Here is a 24,835-nt window from a genome sequence, read left to right as displayed (position 1 = left end):
ACCCTTCAGCTTACATTCACAACCCTGTCGTTTTTAGTGTTGTAATACAAATGTAAAGATGCATGCGGTTAATAAAACTAAACAGGAAATAAACCCGTATGGACAAAAAGGGGAGATTCTGTTTGTGGCGGTTTGAGTGTCCAACAATGACCTTCCATTCAAAATTAAACACAGGAAATAGTCTAGAATAATGTGGAAGTTAATTAGATCCCGTAGTTAATAAGCCCTCTAAGTTCTGATGTGTACATTGGAACCCATCTGTCATAAATCAGTACCTTATGCTTTGCTGGTAATAATAACTTAGCAAAAAAATAAATAAAAAGGATTTTGCAGTCAGTACGTCTTGCCGTGCATTTCTGTGTTAACTTTTAGTTCGTGCAGCTTAAGTTTTATCAAAATTAAAGAACTCCTTCACGAAGCTGTGGGGAAACTGCTGTCTTCTCTTGAAGGGGCTCCTTCTTGGACAGCGTCAGCCAGCCGAGGATCGATCACAGCTTCCATAAGACTAATTTTCTTTCTTGTTGGCCACCTTTCCACTCTGTGTCTTCTCTTCCTCCTGTCAGAACAGTGCAGAGGTTTTCATTAGGTTTGAATTCTAGATTCTCTTTGTCATCTAGACTCCAGCACTCTGAGAGTGTTTGGTTTACGTTACCTAGTATTAGAATAGAACAGAATGAGCCCCAGACCGAGAGTAAATGTCTGAGCAATACCTGTGTCGATACCTGGGGTCAATACGTGGTGAATATATTCTTCAGACAGTTTCCACTGGTGCGTGTAGCCCTGGGGCTTGTGCCTGTGTATACAAGAGAGCCACATAGATGCTAGAAGACGTGGAGTCAAGTTAGCCACAACCAAATATTTATAAAATAGAAAGAAAATGCTGACCTAAAATGTGAACAAACTTGTCAGGTTTCAGTGTTGTTTTAAGTGTTGCAGTTAATGGTAAGTATATAATTCAGGTGAGTTTGAATTTACTCACTTTCTTAGAATAATCACTTTAGGGTTATTCAAAATATTCATAATGATTTACCTGAACCAAGGATGTTTCAAACAAAAGCACGTTGGCCTCTTTCAAAGCAGTAACAACTGCACAGTTGTTTTTAAAATCCATGTCAGTGGGTTCTGCTGCAGAGAGTGTCACTTCCATAACCTGTGGTGGCGCCAGGATTGAATGCCACCTGGTGTGACTTGCTCACCACTTCAAAAGTCCTTCGTACTTACATGTTTTAAATTGAAAGATAGAGCTAACATCACACTGAACTAAAAATACTATTACAGACAACTGGTGAAGTCATCCTTGCTGCCACGCTGCTGTAACATTTCCAATGAGAGACAGCATTTAGCTTTTATTTGGTTTTCATCACTGATAGACAGTGGATGACCTGCCACACCCCAAATAAGTAAGCATCAGTGCTCCCCTTTTACTCCCATTTCACATTTGAGGAGGCAGTGCAAGGAGGATAAGCCACTGCTGTGTTGGTGGCTTAGCAGAGAGGAAACAAAGATTTAGGTGATTTTAATTAGAAGCATTATTAAGGATTGCTTATTAAGCTATGATAGGATAGATAAGGCCAGATCTTTAAATTTTTTGGTTAAAAGAAACAAAAAGAAGATATTAAAAGATTAGCTAATATACGCATATGTGTGTGTGTGTTTAAGGCAGAAAATGGAAATAAAGAATTCCTTAGAACACCTTAATACACAAGTACTTGCATAGACACTGAAATAGAAATTTGCAAGAGGATTTGTCCAGATCTGTTTCAGGGAGAGTTGGGGTCCTGTTCACTGGTCTGGAGCAATGCTGGCCGAAAGAGCTTTCTGCAGTGTTGGCAACGGCCACTGCCCAGGGTGGTAACCACTAGCCACGTGTGGCTGTTGAACACTTGAAATGTGGCTAGTGTGACTGAGGAACTAATATTTTAATTTTATTTTGTTGTAATTAATTTAAATAGCCGCATGTGGCTAGTAGCTACCAGATTGGGCGGTGCAAGTATAGAGTAAGAAGAAAAAGATGGAGTAGTATCAAAATCGGGATGGACCCGTTGGACCAGATAAACGTTCATGTTCCTGAAATGTCTGTATCTTGAGTGACTGGTAGCAGTAGATAGGTGTGTATGCCATGTTATAAGGTTGTTTATATTTCCTTGGTTTGTAACTGGCTCCTTTAATTACTCTAGTAAAAAGTTGAGAAAAATATAGCTTCAAAGCTGCAGTAATGGTTATGGAGCATCAGTCAAGGCCTCTCAGCTCAGTTCATCCTCTGATCTGTGAGGCTTTTTGAAACTCAGGTGTTTATTTCCACCGAGTCGTGTTTCACTGCATCTTCGATCACTTCTGCAGCAGTTTTCCAGAGAAAAGATTATAGGGAGTGACTCATATGCCTTTGGCATCAGGAGCTGATGTTTGCTATACCAGTTGATTATCTAGAGTTTGGGATTTACTGCCTCTGAGGCAACAGGTGTGCTAATCCTCGTGTGAGTTTCCCTTCCTCCTCTCCAGGGTGACACTCAAAAGAATGAAGGACATTGTCTCTTTATCCCAGCCTTCATGTCACAGGAGGCAGACAACCAGAGTTATGTGATGACTGGCTTCGTGTTGATGAGGTTTTAGCAGTTAAGGATAGAGATGGTGTGCACCTTATTGATTTACAGCTTCTGCAAAGTTTCAGTTAATTGAGAGCAAGCAAAGAATTAGAAAAACCAGAAGAAACAGGTACACTCATATTCTGTATCTATTAACCCACCTCATTCATTGTTGAAAACCCTGTGCCCGTGTTAATCTGCAGCTATTACTATGAACTCGAAGCTAAAGACGAGAACTCTGGCAAACTAGAGATTTTCTTTCCCTGTAGTAAGAAGTGTGCTCTACGTACATAAAAGAAATGTTGTTATACCGAGAAACTTGATTGCTTATGAGAATGATTGCTCTGTTTTCTTCCGGGGGTTAACAGCTGTTGTTCAGTGAGACGACACTTCAGTGTCCTAATGTCTGTTCTCCATGTCTCCTAGAAGACCGTAACCACAGCTTCTATGATTACCACAAAGACACTACCTCTCGTCTTGAAAGCAGCAACTGCGACCATGCCTGCCTCTGTTGTGGGCCAGCGACCTACCATTGCTATGGTGACCGCCATCAACAGCCAGAAGGCTGTGCTCGGCACTGATGTGCAGAACACACCAGTCAACCTCCAGACGTCTAGTAAGGTCACTGGGCCTGGGGCAGAGGCTGTCCAAATTGTGGCAAAAAACACAGTCACTCTGGTAAGCCAGCAGCTGCTGCTCATGTGTGCCCACATGAGAGGGTTCAGGATATGCATTTGTAGAGTATATCCATTTTATGCTCCTGCTGGATTCCTCAGTCTCCGTCACTCTGCTACCATACCAAATGCCCCTTTGGGGCTGACAAGGGACTCTCGCCTTCCTGCTGGGTCCGCTCACATAGTTATAGAGGTATCCTGACACCCAGGACCGACACTCATTCGGCACATTATCTGAGGTCAAAGTTATGACTTGCCTTGAGGGGGAAACACACTTTCATTTCTCTCTCCCTCCATCCTACCCACTGTCCTTCCTCTGAAACTGGAGTGTTTCAACCCTCTGGTTTCAGCTGTGTTACCGATTTGGGGAGAACTCACTGCTGAATTCTTTCAGCTCACTATCCCTTAAGACTGCATCCAGGACATACTGGAGTTTGTTGGAGCACTTCAAAAATATTCAAGAAACTCACAAATTAACAGTGTTTGTGTCAAAGGTCTATCGGAAAAAAAGATCCCCTGAAGGAAGAAGTACTTGAACAAAAATTGTTTATGAGATTTTTGGAGTAAAACTAAAAGCTGCTGTTCTCAGAAGCTTGGGGAAAATATATCCAAATTGTGGTTTAAAAGTCTGTCTTAAAAAGGCCAGCTGAGAGATTTGGTGGCTTTGGAATGATGACCAGTGGTGAGTGAGACTAGAGAACCGTGAAGCGAAGCTTCCCGCTCTCCCAGGAATCTTTAGAGAAGCAGCCAGACAACGCAGCCAGATGCTGAGTTAGAAAATTCTCTGTGGGAATAAGGCCATTCACCATTAGATAAAGCTCTTGTATTAGGAAAAGGCCATTTGGCCGGGCAGCAAGTTTGATTTTATTTTGGATCCAGTCGTGACTTTTAAAATACGTAAGCGCAAGAGTTCTTGAGTGTCAAAGGAAATTGTCTAAGATTGCTGAGCCTGCTGTGTTCTGCGTTAGGTGTGTCAGGAAACAGAAGTGTGCATTCACTCTATGGGATAAAGCATGCAGGAGGGACAGGAGAAAGTTTCTTAAGGCAGTGTTACTTCAGATGCTCAATTTTACAGTGAAAGCTTGTAGGAAATACTGTCTGATCCAGAGTGTTGATGCCAAAATTACTTTAAGAATGCCTAGTTTTGATATTGAACAGTTGTTGTCCTCTGGTTTATTTATCTTTCCCATTTTTTTAGCAGGTTCAGGCGACACCTCCTCAGCCCATCAAAGTACCACAGTTTATCCCCCCTCCTAGACTCACCCCACGTCCAAACTTTCTTCCACAGGTGAGTAAACGAGTGACAAGCACAACGATGAGTTAGATGGGACAGAAGTCCTCATGGGCCCTTTCTGAGCAGCCTATAATGCACTGTCAGCTGAGCGGTATTCAGACCTTGCCTAGCCAAAGATTCTAGTTGCTGATGTCTATACCATAAAGAAGCTTATTTTATCATCAGGGGTTCTTAGCAATGACCAAAGGCAGTAACAATAATTAAGATAACACCGTCTTAAGCCGTATATTAACTTACTGGAAGAATCTAGCCAAAACCTGCCTGCCAGTGGGGAAGGAATGCAATTACCACTTTTTTTTTTCCCCTATGCCAAAGAGAGTAGGGAAGGAAACAACAGCCAAACTATGCAGTAAACACTGTTCAGTTCTGCTCTGGACAGTGATGGCCTTGAGCATCATACTGAATAAAGATTTAGACTAGGGGTCAGCACTGGGAACTTTCTGCCTGGACCCAGGCACCTCTGCCTGCCCATGCTGAGCTCACCGTTCTCGTGGCACAGTGTCAGGATTGCCCCAGTCCGGACCTCGAGGAGAGTTGACTTGCCTGGTAGAAAGGCTGGGAGATCCTGTCTGAGGCCCCAGGTTTCAAGCAAAGAAGGAAGAGAAAGGAATTTTGTGGGCAGTGGCCTTAAGTGATTTCCAAATTTCCTCTGGGGAAGGGATGAGCACCTAACGTGAGATAAGATAATTTCAGTCACTGCTCAGATAAATCCTTAATACCTTGGATATCAAAAAAGGCACTAAGCACAATGGATATGCCAGTTTTCAAGACAGATGGTTCTTTGCCCTCAGAGAGCTTCAGACACATACAGGCAATTACAGTGTCCGTTATGGGAGGCACAGGGCAGTCTGAGAACACATGGGAGGGACCCCCAGCTCATCCTTAAGATTCCAGTCATCCCTCAGTATCGCAGGGAAAGGTTCTAGGACCTGCATGGATACCAAAATCCACAGATGTTCAAGTCCTTTATATAAAATGGTGTCGTATTTGCATATAACCTATGCATATCCTCCTGAATACAATGTAAATGCTGTGTAAATAGTTGTTATGCTGTATTGTTTAGGGAATAATGGCAAGAAAAAAAAGTCTGTATATGTTCAGTACAGACACAGCCATCGTAGGCCTTTCAGTCCACGGTTGATTGACTCCACGGATGCAAATTTGTGAATATGGAGGGCCAACTGTATTACAGAAAGCTTCCTTGAAGAGTTGACATTTGGTCTGAGACCTAAAATCCTAGTCGAGTTAGCCTGACAAAGTTTTGGGGGAAGAATAAAAATGTCCCAGGCAGAGGACAGAGCATATAGGCAAGTCTGGGATGGAGAGATGCTTGTAAGCTTAGGAACCAAAGGAGATTTCGTGTGGCTGAGCGCAGGGGGCTGCGTGGCTGGCTCAGGCTAGGGTAAGAGGTGAGGCTGGAGAAACCCACTGGGCCAGAGCCTGTGGAACATCATAGGCTGTATAGGAGTTTGGGCTTCGTTCCAGGAACGGTGGGGCTCCATTAAAGCATTTGCAGACAAGTCCTTGGCGTGGTCAGATTTTTGTTTTAGAAAATTCCCTCTTGCCACTATATGGAGAATAGATTGGAAATGGACAGGACTGTGGGCAGGAAGAAAAGTTAGGACGTTGTCAACTATGATAATAACTGATGTTTGGAGAATCTTGCTATGTGCCAGCTGCTGTGCTGGGCACTTCACATGGGTTGTTTTAATCCTCATAACAGCTCTGTGGAAGTAGGTAGCACTCTTTTTCCGATAGGAATCTAGGGCTTAGTCCACGTTTTTCAAATGGTGGGTCATGACCCATTAGTAGGCTGTGAAACCAATTTAGTGGATTGTAGCCAGAGTTTTTAAATAAAATGAATGTAACAGATTAGGAAATAGGAGAGTTCATAGCACATAAGTATTGTTTTGTGAAGTTTTTGTTTGATAGAGATACATGTCCATATGTGTGAACTGGTTACAGTGTGAAATGTACTTCCTACTTTGTGTCTACAGCACCCACCACAGGGTTGTCTTAAGTTCAGCTAAACATTCAGACTCACAAGACTGTCAAGGACCACATTTGGCACAAGTCTCCTTAGCACATGCAGAACAGCAGCCCGAGCTTGCCAGCAAGGCAGCATCAGGCGTTTGTCTTCAGTGAGAGTCCCCATAGTAGCCCATGTAGCAGTCTCTGCAGCTGTCTAGGGATAGCTCAGGTGCTGGGAAACGAGACCTTTATCAAACAGTAGGAGAGCCACCCTGGCACAGAAGCCTTATGCCTTCCACGAGCCGGTCTATCTTGTAAGAGTTCCATAGGCTTGCCTTCCCAGGTCCCTGCAATGGACATGCCCAGTTACAAGAGTCACCCCCTTTGGGAATCCCAAAGCGCCGTGTCCCATCAAGTATTTATCGTTCTCCCCATCCAGATTCGATGTAGCAATAAGAGATCATTTTTACCATAAGCAATGTTGCCTGGTAACATAATTGACATTCTTACCCTTGTCAAGTTTCCAGGGGAATAGAGCTAGAGAGTTAACTGAAGGTCAGACTCTCATGCCTGAGGGGAGAAGGGTTTGCCTACAGGGTCATAGTTTAGAATGTTTGAAAAATACTGGCTTAGGAGAGGTCAGGTAAGTTGCCTGAGGTTGCACAGCTGGTAAGTGGTAGAAGCGGGACTTGAACCCACACAAGGCTGGTCCCGTGTTTTTAACCAAAATTTTCTGCCACTGTTCAGTAAGGCAAACGTGAGCTAGAGCAGTGGCAGAGGGGATAGAAAGTAGACATATTTGAGGAGGACTTAGGAAGATGAGGTGAAGTAGGACGCATCAGGAATGATTCTGAAGTTTATTTAGCAAGAAAAGACCATTTACCGAGGTGATGATTATAGGAGGAAGAAAGAGTTGGAGGAAGAAATTCATGTTTCAGACATGTTGATTTCGAACTTGTGAGATTTCCACGTAGAGATGTGTAGCAGGCAGTTGAATGTGTGATTCTGAAGTTCAGGAAATGTCTGGTCCTGAGATACAAGTGTGGAAATCTTCAGGACATGGATAGCAGCTGAAGCCTCGGGATGGGTGAGAGCTACCGGGAGGAGTGAGGACGTTGGGAAGAAAGGGGTTCCAGGACGAAATCCTGAGAAATTCTTACAGATAGGATTGTGCTGAGGACGAGGAAGCCCACGGAGGAGACTGAGTGGCCAAGAGCAGGGAGTTAGAGAACCAGAAATGGGAGTGAACTGAAGCTGTGGATGTGAAGAAATTTAGAATGTGAGTTAAGGCCATTGGCAGTCCTTATGGGCACAAGTTCTGGCTGGAACCAGTCTGGGTTAGGCATTGACCTCAGCCTGAAGGACGGCATGGGTTAGGAGAGGGAGCTAAGGTTTGGAATCGAGAACTGTGTTCCGGAGTGGCCTGAGGGCCCTCTTAAGAGCTGACGAGTCTTTTATAGGATTGTGTATCCTGAGATCTATAGAATTAATAATAACCAAAATCAATATTAATAAGTATTTGTACTAACTACTATTTCACACACTTAGTGTGGAAGATCTGGCAATGTCTTAGTTTTCTAGGACTTGAGAAGTTCCTTTAAGTAATACGATAATTGTTCTCTCTTTCCCCACAGGTTCGACCCAAGCCTGTGGCCCAGAATAACATTCCTATTGCCCCAGCACCTCCTCCCATGCTTGCAGCTCCTCAGCTTATCCAGAGGCCTGTCATGCTGACCAAGTTCACCCCCACAACCCTCCCTACCTCCCAGAATTCCATCCACCCCGTCCGTGTCGTCAATGGGCAGACTGCAACCATAGCCAAAACGTTCCCCATGGCCCAGCTCACCAGCATTGTGATAGCCACTCCAGGGACCAGACTCGCTGGACCTCAAACTGTACAGCTTAGCAAGCCAAGCCTTGAAAAACAGGTACAGGCGGGCGGCATACCTGCTTTGGGCATTAGCCTTGCCTTTGAGGCAGGGCTGTCTTTCAGTGCATCTTCTCAAGGGTTCTTTCTCTCAGCACCGTTGTTGATTACGTGTTGCTTATCGTGTGATGCTTTATCCACAATGCGGAAGGGCCTTTCTTACTGAAGAAAGTTGGGTTGCTCTTCCCACCATCCCCTGTGGATGGATTCCGATTCCTGTGTGAGTGAGCTCCCCCTGCTGGTTCTGGAGCAGAAGTTCACAGCTGGGTTCTGCTGCCCCCAGCCAGGAAGCACAGATGAGGCCGTGAACGCAAAAGGCCGTGCTGGTTTGGGCCCAGTAAGAATCCAGATCAGGCTGACTGCGAAAGTCAGGAAGAATAAACAAAACAGGGAAAGGGATTTCATGTCAAAGATTTTCTCTGGTTATTACAGATAATGAAGAGCCAAATGAAAAAATTAAAATTTCTGAGAAGCATTCTTTTAACTCTGGAGGATGCAGACATTGTAAGCTCAACTATTGAAGCCTTTCATTTATACTTCCAAAATCAGATTTTCTCTTAAAAAAACCAGGCTAGAGAAAGATAAGTAACCTCCAAAAATACCTCAGGGTTCAATGACAAAAAAACTTCTAAAAACAAGAAAAAGGATTTCTAGGCAATCACCATATTCTATTTAAAGAAAGACCAGTGATGAGAAAGAAGAATTTTGCAGAAAGCATCCTCTTTCAAGAAAGTTGCTTTAAAAAGTCAGTGACCCATTTCTGATTGCTCAGGCTTGAGTTTCTCATCCATCTGAAAATAGTCCCTGGTGATCCTGAATCTTCTGCTCCTGGATGGCCGGCCGCGGTTCAGGGAGGCTGGCCAGGTGGGCAGGAACAGGAAGGCTTGCCGCCGCCTCGGCCTCCTGGACCGGGGGAGCCCTCGGCACGGAGCACCCGGCTTTCTGCCCAGGTGGCTCCGAAATGCTCAGACCTTGCGCTGAGGAACTGGGTACCAAAATCTTGTGCTCAGAGAACACGAGAGAGAACACATCTCTGTTCCTTGAGGAGCCTGCTCAAACCCCAGGAAATACTTTGAGGAACATTCAGAAATAAATTACGCATATTTCAGATGAGAGGTTTTCAAACTTACTATCAGCAAAACTTCAATATTAAAATACTGAAAGCATGATGGCCAAGCGCAGGAGGTGTCTGGGGGCACGCTGGAAGGTCCTCTGCCCTCACGTCCTGTGCCTGCTCTCGGAGACCCTCTGAGGGGCCTTGGACTTCCAAAGGATGTGGTTTCAAACCACGATTTTAGACCACTAAATATTATTTCTCTTTGACCTCTTTTTTTGATAAAGATACTTTTCAGAGACAAGAAGTTTTTAAGTTTCATTTTATTTTTACACTTCTTATTTTTTCTGATTATGGAGATTATACATAGTCATTGTAAAAGAAAATTCAAACATTACAGAAATATATATTGTAGAAAGTACTTCCCCCAATAATCTATGATGAGGATAAACTTCCCCCGTAATTTTCCCCCCAAAGTTGCTATTGACAGTTTAGATTATATTCCTCCACGTATTTGCTGTGCACATAGTAACATTTTTAAGGCAAAAAACAAAATCAAACAGTATATATTATTTTCTTATTAGATTTTGAAATACTTTTCATGTCCTGGCCTTACATGTTGATAAAGCTTTTAATTTTAATTATAGGGTCATAAAAAGGTGCCCATGAATCTTTAAAAATGAAAAGAAATGTATTGGCAGCAGTAAATTGCACGGTCTGTCTTCTTGTTGGTCTGGTGGAGGAGTCCGTCACTGCTGTTCAGGGTTAGCAGGCCCCAGCATCGCAGTCCACAGGCTGCCAGGCTCGCTCAGCGGGCCTCTTTACCCGGGACTCCATTCTCGGGATTTTCTTACTTCAGGTCTTTCTACTGCCCTTCTTTTCTCTTTTCTCTTTCATTTCCAATACCCCCCCCATAACCATTAAGCGATCTCATAGATGGGCTGAGAGTGAAGCCGTGCAAAGCCCGTGTGCAGCATTCTCTGTGAGAGCGGCTCGTGGGTTCCTTGCTGCTTTCTGCTGTTTCCTTTAGGGTGATAACGTTCAGTTCATAAAAGTGTGTGATTCCGTGCCAGTTGCCATGCCGCCTGTGGTGTCTCTGTGGAGGGGTGCCGGGTGGGTAAGCCAGAGCCTGTGCCTCCCAGAGCTCGGTCTCCGGTGCATTTGGAGCGGGCGCCAAGGCCCTGCGTCCGGGGGCGGACGCATGACAAGTTGTGTCGGTGTGCAGGCCTCCCACGGTGGCGGCGGAGAGGCAGAGGGCAGTGTCAGTTCCTGCAGCGGGGTCTCACTTCCCCTGGCAGGCATCACCAACTTCCCTGCTCATCCCAGATGGGCTCCCATCTCTTCCCTCATCGGAAGCCGCATTACATTGTGGTTCTGAGAAAACAAGTGGTGGAGTCTGAAGAGCTTTGAGGCTAGAAACTTATTTTAGGCCGAAGAGTAGATAAAGCCGGACAAACGGATAGGCCCCACGCCGCCACTTTCCTGTCCTTGTCCTCTCCGGCACTCTGTGAAACGGGCCTGAACACCCATCAGTGGTGGAATGCGATAAGGCGCTTAAAGCCCCTTAGACTATGCCCACCGCAGGTAGTTCTCAGGAATCAGGTTCGTTTCTTATCCACCCCACCCCACCCCGTGCGACAAAGACCTCTCTGTGTGTCCCCAGGCTAAAGTACTGAAAAAAATCCGGGTTCTGTGGGGAAAATTGCCAGACTGCCACCCCTTCCCTACTCCATATGTATCATGCATGGAACCTACGCAAAGTCCTCTGACAAAGGAGTTCTTCCAAGAGGAGAATGTCATCCAGGGTATCGTCCTCCGATTCCTGTCTTCCCCCTCAGTGCGCCTGAGCGGGGACTCCTCACCCTGCATTTTCACCCGGGTGCTAGAGTGGGGAGGATGGATCCCGGTGACCACACAAGGGGTTTTGCTTTGCCTTCAGTCCAATTGTATTTAACCTCGATTGATGAAACTGTTGGGACGTTCCTTTATTCGCCAGGGTGTCACTTTGATTATTCATGCAGCCGAGTCTCAGAAGGTGTTTTGGAGTTCCGGGTATAAATGGTTAACTTAGTTCTAGTCTTGTCCCAGTTTTTTATTTCTATCTTTATAGCACCTTTGAGCAGGATTTGCAAATTCTTTTTTTTTTTTCTTCTCTCCAGAGCCCCCTGGTGCGTAGTTGTATGTTCTGATTGTAGGTCCTTCTAGTTCTGCTATGAGACACGCCACCTCAGCATGGCTTGATGAGCAGTGCTAGGTCCACACCCAGGATCCAGACTGGAGAAACCCTGGGCCGCTGAAGTGGAGGGCACGAACTTAACCACTCGGCCACAGGGCCAGCCCCAGGATTTGCAAATTCAAATAGCCATGGGTGCAAAGCGGAAAATATAAATGTGTAAGAGCAGACTGGGAGTAAACAAATGAACTTTTTATTTTTCCACTTTTAGTGGGAACATGAGTACAAGAGATATCCCAGTTTTATTCTTAATTCCTCTTTGGCGTAGTAAGACAAGGGTGATAAAATTGACAGTTTGGCCGTGGTGTCAAGAAGACAGTGAAAGTGGAAGAGACCGTGGTGAGCTGCAAAGTAGTGGTATGCTCCATCTCAAGGAAGCAGCTACTTCTTGACAAGAGCCAGTTTTTATCATATGGAAACTTCTTCAAGAAAAGCCAGAAATCTAGATATGTTAAGACATCACCTAGTTTTTAAAATACCGGTAACTTTAAATACCATGTAGGCGAAAAATGATATCTGCAAGGCCGCTTCACCTCTGGGTAATAGTTTATAATCTCTGATAGAGACTAAATTTATAGCTTAATCCACTTTTTTCCTCAATTTTTTAATCAGGATGAAATTCACATCACATGAAATTAAGCATGTTGAAGTTAACAGTGTTGAAAATTAACAACTCAGTAGCATTTAGTACATTCACAGTGTTGTACAACCACCACCTCTGTCTAGTTCCAGAACATTTTCACTACCCCAAAATGAAACCCAGTGCCCATGTTGCTCATCTGCCCCTCCCCCTGCTTCTGGCAATCACCAGTCTGCTTTCTGTCTCTGTAGATTTACCTGTTCTGGATATTTCATGTAGATGGAATCATACATGATGTGACCTTCTGTGTCTGACTTCTTTCGCGTAGCATAATGTTTTCCAGATTCATCCACATTGTAACATGTATCAGTGCTTCACTCCTTTTTAACAGCTGAATAATATTCCATTGTGTGTATATTCCACAGTGTGTTTATCCATTCTTCCATAGATGGACATTTGGGTTGTTTCTGCCTTTTGGCTATTGGGAATTATAGTGATAGGAATATTCATGCCAAGTATTTGTGTGAGTACAGTAATCCCCCCTTATCCGCGGTTTCACTTTTCACCGTTTCAGTTACCTGATGTCAACCACAGTCTGAAAATATTAAATGGAAAATTCCAGAAATAATAAGTTTTAAATTGCACGCCATTCTGAGTAACGGGACAAAATCTCGAGTCATCCTGTTCCGTCCAACCTGGGTCGTGGCTCGTCCCTTTGTCCAGCATATCCACACTGCATATGCCACCCTCGCCTTAGTCACTTAGTAGCTGTCTCGGTTATCAGGTCAACCGTAGGGTGTCTCAGTGCTTGTGTTCAAGGAACCCTTATTTTACTCAATAATGGCCTCAAAGTGCAAGAGCAGTGATGTTGGCAATTCAGATAATGCAAAGAGAAGCCGGAAAGTGCTTCCTTTAAGTGAAAAGGGGAAAGTGCCCTACTTAATAAGGAAGGAAAAAAAATCGTACGCTGAGGTTGCTAAGATCTATGGTCACTTTATTACAGTATATTGTTATAATTGTTCTATTTTTATTATTGTTGTTAATCTCTTGTTGTGCCTAATTTATAAATTACACTCTGTGATAGGTCTGTGTGTACAGGAAAAGCACAGTATATACAGGGTTGGGTACTGTCCGAGGTTTCAGGCAGCTGCTGGGGGTCTTGGAAGGTATCCCCTATGAATAAGGAGGGACTCCTGTACCTGTTTTCTCTTCTTTGGGGTATATACCTAGGAGTCGAATTGCTGGATCATATGGTAAATCTATGTTTAGCTTTTTAAGGAACTGCCAAACTGTTTTCCTCAGCAGCTGAATCATTTCACATTCCCGCCAGGACTGTGTGAGCATTCCATTTTCTCTACATCCTTGTCAACACTTATTATTTTCCTTTTTTTTAAATTATAGCCATCCTAGTACATGTAAATGGTATCACATTGTGATTTTGATCATCGTTTCCCTAATAATTAATGTTATTTAGCATCTTTTCATATGCTTGTTGGCCATTTGTTTATCTTCTTTGGAGAAATATCTATTTAAGTTATTTGCCAATTTTCAAATTGGGTTGTCTTTTTTTTGTTGTTGACTTGTAAGACTTCTTTATATAATCTGGATACTAGACCCGGGGCCAGCCCGCTGGTGCAGTGGTTAAGTTCACACGTTCCACTTTGGCGGCTCAGGATTCACCAGTTTGGATCCCAGGTGTGGACCTGTGCACCACTTGTCAAGCCATGCTGTGGCAGGCATCCCACACATAAAGAAGAGGAAGATGGGCACAGATGTTAGCTCAGGGATAATCTTCCTCAAAAAAAAAAAAAAGGAATTGGATACTAGACCCTTATCAGACACTATAGGATTTGGAAATATTTCCTCCCATTCTGTAGGTTGTCTTTTCACTTTCTTGATAATGTCCTTTGATGCACAGAAGTTTTTAATTTTGATGAGGTTCAATATATCTGTGTTCTTTCTTTTGTTGCTTTTTGGTGTCATTTCTTAGAATCCGTTGTCACATGTAAGGTCATGAAGATTTACTCCTAATTTTTCTTCAAAGAGTTGCTTGGTTTTAGCTCTTATATTTAGGTCAGTGATCCATTTTGACTTGGTTTTTGTATATAGTGTGAGATAAGGGTCCAACTTCATTCTTTGGCATATGCATGTCCACTTCTCCCAGCTCTTTATGTATTGAAGAGACCATTCTTTCCCCATTTGAATAATCATGGCACCATTGTTGAAAACCAATTGGCCATGGATGTGTGGGTTTATTTCTGGACTTGCAGTCCTATTCTGTTGGTCTGTATATCTATCCTTATGCTAGTATCAAGCACACTGTCTTAATTGCTATAGTTTTGTAGTAAATTTTGAAATTGGGAAGTGTGAGTCCTCCAGCTTTTTTCTTTTTCAGTATTGTTTTGGCTATTCAGGGCTCCTTGCAATTCTGCATGAATTTAAAAATTGGCTTTTCCAATCCTGCAAAAAAAAAAAAAGGCTATTGGAATTTTGATAGGAATTGCATTGAACCTGTAGATTACTTTGTATAACATTGCTGTCTTAGCAATATTGTCTTCTAATCCTTGAACATCAATGTCTTTCCATTTATTTAGGTTTTCTTTATTTCTTTCAGCAGTATTCTGTGGTTTTCAGTGTGCAAGTCTCTCACTTCCTTGGTTAAATTTATTCCTAGATAGTTTATTCTTGTGGATGCTATTGTAAATGAAATTGCTTTCTTAATTTCCTATTAGGATTGTTCATTGCTGTTATTTAGAAATACAGCTGGGTTTTGTGTTGATCCTGTACCTCACAGTTTGCTGATTTTGTTTAGTAGCTCTAGGAGTTTTTTTGTGGATTTTTGGGGGATTTTTTCTATGTAAGATCATGTCCTCTGTACTTAGAGAGGGTTTTATATCTTCCTTTCCAATTTGGATGCCTTTTACTTCCTTTTCTCGCCTCCTTGCTCTGGCTAGAACTTCTGCTACAAGGTTGAATGGAAATGGTGAGCGCAGGCTTCCTTGTCGTGTTGGTGGTCTCAGAGGGAAAGCCTTCAGTCTTGCGCCGCTCAGTCCGATGTTAGCTGTGATTTCTCGTAAATGTCCTCTGTAAAGTTCCCCTGAGGAACTCGAGGAAGTTCCCTTCATCTTCCTGGTTTTCTGAGAGTTTTTATCATGAGTGGGTGTTGGATTTTGAAAAGTGCTTTTTCTGTGTTAATTGAGATGATTGTGTGGTCTTTTTGCCTTTGTTTATTAATGTGGGATAGCACGTTGATTTTCTTACATCGTTTATTCCTGGGATAAGTTCCACTTTGTCATGGTGTATATCATCCTTTTAACATGCTGTTGGATTCAGTTTGCTAGTATTTTATTGAGGATTTTTGTATCTGTATTCATAAGGAATATTGGTCTGTAAGATTTTCTATTTTTGTGGTGTCCTTGTCTGGCCTTGGTGTCAGGGTGATGCTGATCTCATAGATGAGCTGGGAAATCTTCCTCCCTTTTCTTTTTTTGGAAGAGTTTGAGAAGGACTGCTGTTAATTCTTTAATGTTTTTTCTAGAATTCCCCAGTCGGCTGGTCCTGGGCTTTTCTTTTGGGGGAGGATTTTGATCATTGCTTCAGTCTCTTTAGTTGTTATAGATGTGTTGAGATTTTCTATTTCTTCTTGAGTCAGTTTTGGTAATTTCTGTGTTTACAGGAATTTGTCCATTTCATCTGTGTTAGCTAATTTTTTTTTTTAAGATTTTATTTTTTTTCCTTTTTCTCCCCAAAGCCCCCCAGTACATAGTTGTATATTCATCGTTGTGGGTCCTTCTACTTGTGGCATGTGGGATGCCACCTCAGCGTGGCTTGATGAGCAGTGCCATGTCTGTGCCCAGGATTTGAACCAACGAAACACTGGGTCGCCTGTAGCAGAGCACGCGAACTTAACCACTCGGCCACGGGGCCAGCCCCTGTGTTAGCTAATTTGTTGGCATGCGGTTGTTCAGTGTGGTCTCTTAGAATCTTTTTTATTTCTCTAAGATCAGTAGTAATGGCCCCACTTTTCATTTCTGATTTTCATTATTTGTGTCTTCTCTCTTGTTTTTCTTAGTCTCTCTGATTAAAGTTTTGTCAATTTTGTTGATCTTTTCAAGGAATCAGCTTTTGGTTTCATTGATCTGATTGTTTTTGTATTCTCTATTTAATTGATCTTCACTCTGATTTTTATTGTTTCCTTCTTTCTGCTAGCTTTGGGCTTAGTTGTTCCTTTTGTGGTTCCTCAAGGTACAAAGTCAGGTTACTGATCTGAGGTCTTTCTTATTTTTTAATGTAGACTGTTAGAGCTGTAAATATGCCTCTGAGCTGCTGTCACTGGGTCACTTTGGTTTTGGTATGTTGTGTTTTCATTTTCATTCCTCTCAAACTATCTTCTAGTGTCCCTAAGGATTTCGTCTTTGACTTATTTGTTGTTTGAGAGTGTTGTTTAATTTCTACATAATTTTTAATTTTCTAGTTTTCTTTTATTATTGATTTCTACCTTCTCTCTATTGTGGTCAGAAAAGATACTTTGCATGATTTCAGTGTTTTAAAATGTATTAGGATTTATTTTGTGCCTAAAATATGGTCTGTCCTGGAGAATGTTTCATGTATACAAGAAGAATGTGTATTTTCTTGTTATTGAGTGGACTGTTCTTTTTTTCTTTTAAAGATTTTTATTTTTCCTTTTTCTCCCCAAAGCCCCCTGGTACATAGTTGTGTATTTTTAGTTGTGGGTCCTTCTAGTTGTGGCATGTGGGATGCCACCTCAGCATGGCTTCATGAGCCATGCCATGTCCACGCACAGGATCCAAACCGGCGAAACCCTGGGCCGCCAAAGTGGAGTGCACAAACTTAACCGCTCGGCCACGGGGCCGGCCCCATGGACTGTTCTTTATGTCTGTTAGGGCTAGTTGGTTTATAGTGTTGTTCAAGTCCTCTATTTCCTATTGATCTTCTATCTACATGTTCTTTCCATTATTTAAAGTGAGGCATTGAAGTGTCCGATTATTGATATAGAACTGTGTATTTCTCCATTCAGTTCTGTCAATATTTGCTTCATATATTTGGGGATTATGTTGTTGGTGCGTATGTATTTAAAATTATCACGTCTCTTGATGAATTGACCAGTTTACTAATATATAATGACTGTCTTTGTCTCCTATAGCAATTTTTGACTTAAAGTGAGTTTTCTCTGATATTCGTACAGCCATCTCCATACTCCTTTGGTTACTGTTTTCATGAAATATCTTTATCCACCTTTATCTTTCAACCCTTTTGTGTCTTTGGTTCTAAAATGAGTCTCCTGTAGACAGCATATAGTTGGATCACGTTGGTTTTTTTAATTCATTCTGCCGCTCTCTGTCTTTTAGTTGGTGGGTTTACTCCAGTTACATTTAAATTGATTACTGATAGGGAAGGCCTTATGGTGTTTTGCCTTTTGTTTTCTGCATGTCTTATGTGTTTTTTGTTCCTCACTTCCTCCAGTGCTGCCTTCTTTTATGTTTTTTCCCCCTAATGTTCTCTTGTGATGTCTTCCTCATTTTCTTTTCTGTATATATTTTAGTTTTTTTCTTAATGATTACCATGGGTATTATAGTTGACATTCATAAATTTTTACCAACGTAATTTGAATTGATCCCAGCTTGGTTTCAATAGTATATAAAAACTCTGCTCCTGTACGGCTCTGGCCCGCCTTATGTTGTTAATGTCACCAATTACATCTTTATACATTGTGGGCTCACTCATACAGATTTATAATTACTATTTTGTACATTTCTCTTTTAAATCACATAGGAAACAAAAAGAAAAGTTACAAATCAAAGACACAGTAATACTGGGTTTTATATTTGTCTGTGTACTTAGCTTTACCGGAATTCTTATTTCTTTGTTGTGGCTTCAAGTTACTGTCTTGAGTCTTTTTATGTCGGCCTGAGGGACTCCCTTTCATGTTTCTTTAGGGCAGATCTACTAGCAGTGCACTCCCTCCGCTTTCTGCAGGATGTGGAATTTTGGAGGGATGGTTTTTTTCTTTCAGCACTTTATGTCATCCCACTGCCTTCCAGTCTCTGGTTTCTGATGAGAAAATGACTGTTAATCTTATTGAGGGCCCTTACAACTGATGCGTCAGTTCTCTCTTGCTGCATCCAAGACTCTCACTTTGCCTTTGGCTGTCGACAGTGTGGTTATAATGCACTTGGTTGTGGATCTCTTTGAGTTTATCCTACTTGGAGGTTGCTGAGCTTCTTCGATGTGTAGATTTATGTCTTTCATCAAATTTGGGAAGCTACTGTTATTTCTTCAAATATTTTTTCTGCTTTTCCTCTCTCCTCTCCCCCTGGGAGCCCATAATATACACATTACTACACTTGATCTGCCCCAAATGTCCATTAGGCGCAGTTCATTTTTTCTGCATCTTCTTTTTTTCTGCTCCTCAGACTGGATAAGTTCATTCATCCTATCTTCAAGTTTACTGATTCTTCCTTTTGCCTGAATCCCCCTAGAGAGATTGTCATTTCAGCTATCGTACTTTACAGCTCCAGAGTTTCTGTTTGGTTCTTTTTAATAATTTCTGTCTCTTTATTGATATTCTCTACTTGGGGAGACATTGTTCTCCTGGTTTCTTATAGTTTGTTGTCCGTGGTTTCCTTTAGCTCATTGAACATATTTAAGACAGTTGACTTAAAGTTTTTCCCTAGAGAGTCCATGTCTGGGCTCCCTGAAGGCCAGTCCTGTCGGTTTCTTTTTTTCCTATGACTGGCCATCCTTCCCTGTTTCTTTGTATGCCTTCTAATTTTTTGGTGAAAACTGTTCATTTTGAAATTACAAGGTAATAAGGGAAATTCGCTTCTCCTCCCACCCCAGGATGTGTTGTTGTTGGTTGTTCAGAGGTGCAATAGTCTGTTCAGTGCCTTTTCCAAACTGATTTTGCAAAGACTGTATTTCTTGTCATGTGTGGTCATTGGAATCTCTGTTCTGTTATCTCAGTGGTTGTCTAATGACCTGACAGATTTCCTTACACAACTAGAGCCTAAAAGAAAAAAGTAATAATAAGTAAATAAAAAAACCCAGGGGCCGGCTCAGGGGCACAGCGGTTAAGTTCGCACGTTCTGCTTCGGTGGCCCAGGGTTCACCAGTTCAGATCCCAGGTGCAGACATGGCACCGCTTGGCATGCCATGCTGTGGTAGGCGTCCCACATATAAAGTAGAGAAAGATGGGTGCAGGTGTTAGCTCAGGGCCAGTCTTCCTCAGCAAAAAGAGGAGGATTGGCAGCCGATGTTAGTTCAAGGCTAATCTTCCTCAAAAAAAAGAAAGAAAAAAAAAACCACCCAGCTTTCCCGATCTTTGCAGATTGGCCCTGAGCAGGGACTCTTTCAGTGCTAAGCTAGGCTGCCTATAACTCTGCCTGAGTCTTCACCTCTTTCTTGGATGGAGCTCAAAGATCAACCGGTGGTACAAGCCTAGGGTTCTCTCAGATCTTAGTGTGCCTCTAGCCCTGGGAATGGGCAGTGCACTCTGGCTTCCCCAGTATATGTGATAGCCCTTCAAAGCCCTTATTCCTCCAAGATCTTCCTCTTCGGCCTCCTCCTCCCCAGGCCTTTGGGTCTGTCTCCTGCATACTCCATCCACCATCTCTTGCACCAGGTGACTACGGGTAACATATGTCTTTAGATGCTTTTATCAGACACTACCCAAAAAGCCACTCCAGCCCAAGGTGGGCAGAACAAAGATCAGCCTCTGCCGCAGGGCTCAGGGAACCACCAGACAGGTCACAATGCACAGCCACCAGTTTTTGAGAGCAAGGTCTGTATTGCTCCCCCGGCACCAGCAGGTGACACCAGGAATGCAGGTCACCGTCCCCACAGCCTCTGCCCAGCTGGGGAGTGGGCGTTTGTAGGTGGGTGAGGAAAAACGCTTTCTTAGTGAAATTTAACAGCCTCTTCTTTTAGTGAGTGCTCCCTGGTTGCTGTAAGTTTTATTTTTTTAATTAGATGTCAGAGTTCTAAAAGTTGATTCTGTCTGTTTTTGCTAGCTTAATGGTTGCTTCAGTGGGAGGACCAATTCTTAAAGCTCCTTTATTTTGCCATTTCTGTGATGTCACTCTCCCACCTTAATGTTTTTTGTTTGTTTAAAGCAGCTTAAAGCAGCAAACATTTATTATCCCACACAGTCACTAAGGGTCAGGAATCAGGCTGCATGTTAACTGAGTGGTTCTGGCTCAGGGTCCCTCACAAGTTTGCAATCAAACTAGTTGGCCAAGGCTGCAGTCATCTCAGGACTCAGCTGGGGCTGGATAATCCACTTCCAGACTCAGTCATGTGCTTGTTGGCAGCCTCACTTCCTCACAGGCTGTTGGCAAGAGGTTCAGTTCTTCATCACGTGGGCCTCTCCATAGTGCTGTCCACAACATGGCAGCTGGCTCTGGACCCCAGAGCAAGAGGTCCATGAGAGAAGGGCACCTCCCCAATGTTTTGATTGTTTTATTTTTATTTTTGGATGCTTTTGGTATTCTTTATCCAACCCTGAGATAATTATATTCTTCTTGTACAAGAGAGAAAATTGGAACTCTGGCTGATTCCTTAGTGGAGGGGGTTGGTCTGCCCTTCCCCAGAGGCATTTCCACTGTGTGCTGCACTCAGCCTTAGAGATGGAAGTAAAGACTCTGAGGAACTTGAGACAGCAAGTCCTTACAGCTGACTTGCTCTTCTCCCTCCTCCGTCAGCCTCCCTGTCCTTCCACATTCAGAGAACTATGAAAATAAGCTTTCTGGAAAGCCAAGACATTAAGAATGTCACTGTAAACTACTTTCCCATTGTGTTCCGTTGTAGGTGTGTTTGGTGGTTTGTTTTATGGAGGAAAGGTGTCCTTTTTGGTTAAAAAGTATATGTGTATGAGAGAGAGGAGACGTGAGTGATTCTCCTGGTTGGTCATGTTCACCGCTCAGAAGACCAGCAGCTCTTTGCAGTCTGCCTGCACTGCGTGAGGAACCGTACTGGGCACAAAGGCTGCAGAACAGTCGCTGCTCTCGAGTAGCTTACAGGATAGAGGAGAAGCAGGACATTGGTAAGAAAGGTACGAGGCAGCCTCTGTGCCCCGGACGGTGGTTGCCTCGGTATTGATAAGGCTGCTGTTTACACTTTCCTAATGCAGTAATACGAGAAGCAGGAGGAAAATGTGCAGGTGGCCAGGAAGGAAGTGAGAGATCTTTGTGATTGTGTTAGGTTTTCAGATCTAGTAAAGTATTTGACAACATAATGATTTTTGAGAACTTTCAGTGTTCTGCTTAGAGAACCAACGGCTTTCATTTGGCTCCTGCTCATCAATAACCAGACAGTTTCATTCTCATTTATTTATTTGTCGTTGCCATACAGAAAGACCATTAGCATCTGCAATTTTTTAATTTTGAAAAAGTAAATTAGGTTTGTGTTTACAGTTTTATCTCCACTGTTCTAATATCGTTTCAGTATTTACCAAGGGCTTCATAAGGTGAATTAGGCATTGGGTCATGATAAGAATAATAATACAAGCCCAGTCTACCAATTTGCTAGCTGCCGTTTGTGCTTGAAGATGGTCATGCTACTGGTGTTTCTTTTGTTCGAATGGATGCGTCTGGAAGATGAGGCTGGGGGTGGTCAGAATGTCAGTGTCTTGCAAGATGACCTTTCCTTGGCAATTGCGTCTCTCTCTCCTCTAATGGATGATACAGGCAGGTTTTAAATAGCCCAAGCAAGGGGAGTCGTGCGGCCTCTCTTAGGTTCTGATAGGAATTGCTCTGAAACAGAAGAACGTGCGTGTGAGCTTTTTTTGACATTACTCACATCTTAAGCACACTGTGGACTGGAGCTTGACCCACATGTAACGAGAGTGGGCTTGCATCTGGAAAACTGCCCCTACAGCCTAAATACATTGAAATCAGAGAGAGCCGCCTTATGCTTTATTTTTATACATAGGAATTAAACCATGGATTTTTCTTTTCGTATAATTTAGACTATTGTATTTATAGATTCATGTCTACTCTAGTTATGCAATTTAATCATTTCTACTGGGGCCTTGCGTTTTCCTTTTTCCCCTTCCAAAATGAAATCCACATTACCTCTTTATTAATATGTTTCCAATTTGAGTGTGGTGTTCTTTTATTTCTTGGCTACAGTCACACTGTGTTTTTAATAAAAAGTGAATTCTGCATTGTCATTTCATTTTTCTCTCCTAGACAATTAAATCCCACACAGAAACCGATGAGAAACAAACAGAGAGCCGCACCGTCACGCCCCCTGCTGCGCCCAAACCAAAGCGGGAGGAGAACCCTCAGGTAGGCCCGGCATCCAGAGGCGCGGCTATCTGTGCCACGAGGCTGCCTCTCACGCCAGGACGGACGCTTGCTCTCTGAATCACTTGATTTTCCTTTTCTTGTGCTTTCTCACTGTGCAGTAATGTCATGGCCAAGTCACGTTGGCCTAGGGCCGATTAAGAGTGTGCCCTTGGGTGTCCATGAGCTGGCATCGAGGAATTTCATACACATGTCACAAATTTGAAATGTAAGATTAGCGATCATTTTCCCAGATATCCCATTGCATTCCTAATGACCCTTATATTTTGTTTGCCTCAGCCAACAATTATAAGATGTCCAGTTCACTCAGCTAAGGCCTCTTCCTGTTATCCATTACAGCTGTTACATGTGCATTTTTGGTAGTTCTGTTGTATTGCGTTAGAGCCCCAAATCCCACATGAATCAGGAGCTCAGAAGTAGTTCCTTGAAGTCTAAAAGTAGGGACGAAAATAGTAACCTCTGTGCTACCACTGAGGATAGAATTATAAACTTAAATAGCAAACACGAGTCTGGTACAAATATAGAATGTGAATTTGTATGTCCTTAAACAAGAGAATTTTTCACTTTGATGCTTTTATACCAGAAGCTATAAAAGAAAAATGTGCGCAGGATAAAGAGAACAGATTAGTGGTTACCAGCGGGGAAGGGGGTTTTGGGGGTGGGCGAAAGGGATAAAGGGGCATGTATGTATGGTGATGGATAAAGATTAGACTGCTGAGGGTGAGCACGATGAACTATTCAGGAACTGATAAACAGTGTGCACCCGAAATTACGCGACGTTATAAACCATTATAATTCCAATAAAATTAATTTTATTAAAAAAAGAGAAGAAATGTGGGCAGGTAATATGATGATGAATATCTGATAGTTGGATTTTATTAGCCCAGTAATCCATTCCCTTCTATCCTCAGTGCATTCCTTGTAGTGAAACCATGTCAAGTAGTGGCATGAAGCCATCAAAGCTTTGTGTCATTGTTTTTTTTAAAAAAGCAGTGATTTATTAAGCCTGTTGAGATTTTTTTAAAACGCGTACAAATGTTCGTTCTTTCCGATATGAAATGGATTAATTTTTAATTTATCTTTAAAGAAGGGACCAAACTTGAACCAAAAAGAAGGTACTAGTCATGCAAATTGCCGAGAAACTTGTAAAATCATCCAAAAATTAATGACAAGTGTTACGCTTGAAGGAGGAAAAATAGAGCAAGCTCTTACCAAACTGTCCTCATCAAAAGAAACTGAAGGATGCCTCAGTCAGGGCACCGTGTTGGCGAGCGAGGACCGCCACGTGGAGCGGCAGACCGCTCACCTTCTAGCTGGACAGAATCCCCGCCGTAAAGAGAATGAATTAGTTCTCGGCATACCTGTGAGACACAGATGAGGCACGAGTTCTTGACCACTTTTTATTCTGTTTCTCACTGAAAATCTGTTCCACAGGAGAGGAGATTTTTTTTTTCCATTTAATAATTCTTATGGGAGCTTGATCTAGGCTAGCAAAGATGAGTTGGATAGGAGTGGCCAAGAACGGGGCTGTTGCTTGATTTCAGAAAGGTTCATCTGAGCGTCCGTTCGCACACTGCTTTATTAGCAGAGAGCAGATCTGAAGGAGTAGTGGCAATGAGGAATGTCATTGACTGGCAACCGCGGAGTTATGCCATTTCAACGTGCAGTGCAAAAAATGGGCCGGGAGTCTAAGTCTGCTCTTCCTGACGAGAGTCCTCTGGCTGTCGGGGCAGATGCCCACCTGAGAGACTGAAATAGGAAGTGGAGTAAAAACGTCTCTTCAGGACTCTGAGGGTACCAGCGAAGGACATTTCTGTGTTCTCAAGTGGCTCGATCAAGGACTTTGTCTTCATAAAACACTCAGTATCTTGAAAAATATCATGATGTTTAATGTTGAGGGTAACATGTCAGGGTTTTTCAAGACCAAGCTGTGGTATAAACAGTGGGGCAGGAGTTCATCTCCTGACAGATGATGGCGTTCTTTATTCACTGGCAAGAGAAATCGGTGATGTATTATTTGGCATGTTTAGCAACCGTGTGCAGGGGGACAGCAGCAAATGCAGACGTCCCCTCCAGACCACATGTAACAGGAGAGCAAAACAGGCGTCAGTCTGCTGCTCTCCCCAGCTTTAAGCATCTGCCGTTCCAGCTTTGCGGTGCAGTACTCTAATCAGTCAGCTTCCGGTGGAGCCCTG

The 24,835-nt window shown here is 42.9% G+C and overlaps 1 protein-coding gene across 50 annotated transcripts in view; it reads left to right on the top strand.

Moving 5' to 3' along the window:
• Window positions 1–24,835, top strand: part of PHF21A (PHD finger protein 21A) — a 173,959-nt gene that overhangs the window by 133,161 nt on the left and 15,963 nt on the right. For 22 of the 50 annotated variants that reach the window (XM_023653950.2, XM_005598059.4, XM_023653947.2 and 19 more), the window contains 4 exons: window positions 3,009–3,260; window positions 4,455–4,544; window positions 8,156–8,449; window positions 22,524–22,622. In XM_023653950.2, the coding sequence (XP_023509718.1) occupies window positions 3,009–3,260; window positions 4,455–4,544; window positions 8,156–8,449; window positions 22,524–22,622 (735 nt within the window). The remainder of the gene's footprint in view (window positions 1–3,008; window positions 3,261–4,454; window positions 4,545–8,155; window positions 8,450–22,523; window positions 22,623–24,835) is intronic. The other 28 variants (XM_070229383.1, XM_014729443.3, XM_023653948.2 and 25 more) reach the window with 3 other exon arrangements.

The sequence above is a fragment of the Equus caballus genome, chromosome 12, assembly GCF_041296265.1.
Source record: "Equus caballus isolate H_3958 breed thoroughbred chromosome 12, TB-T2T, whole genome shotgun sequence".
Taxonomy (NCBI): Eukaryota; Metazoa; Chordata; class Mammalia; order Perissodactyla; family Equidae; genus Equus; species Equus caballus.
This window is presented reverse-complemented; position numbering and strand designations above follow the sequence as displayed.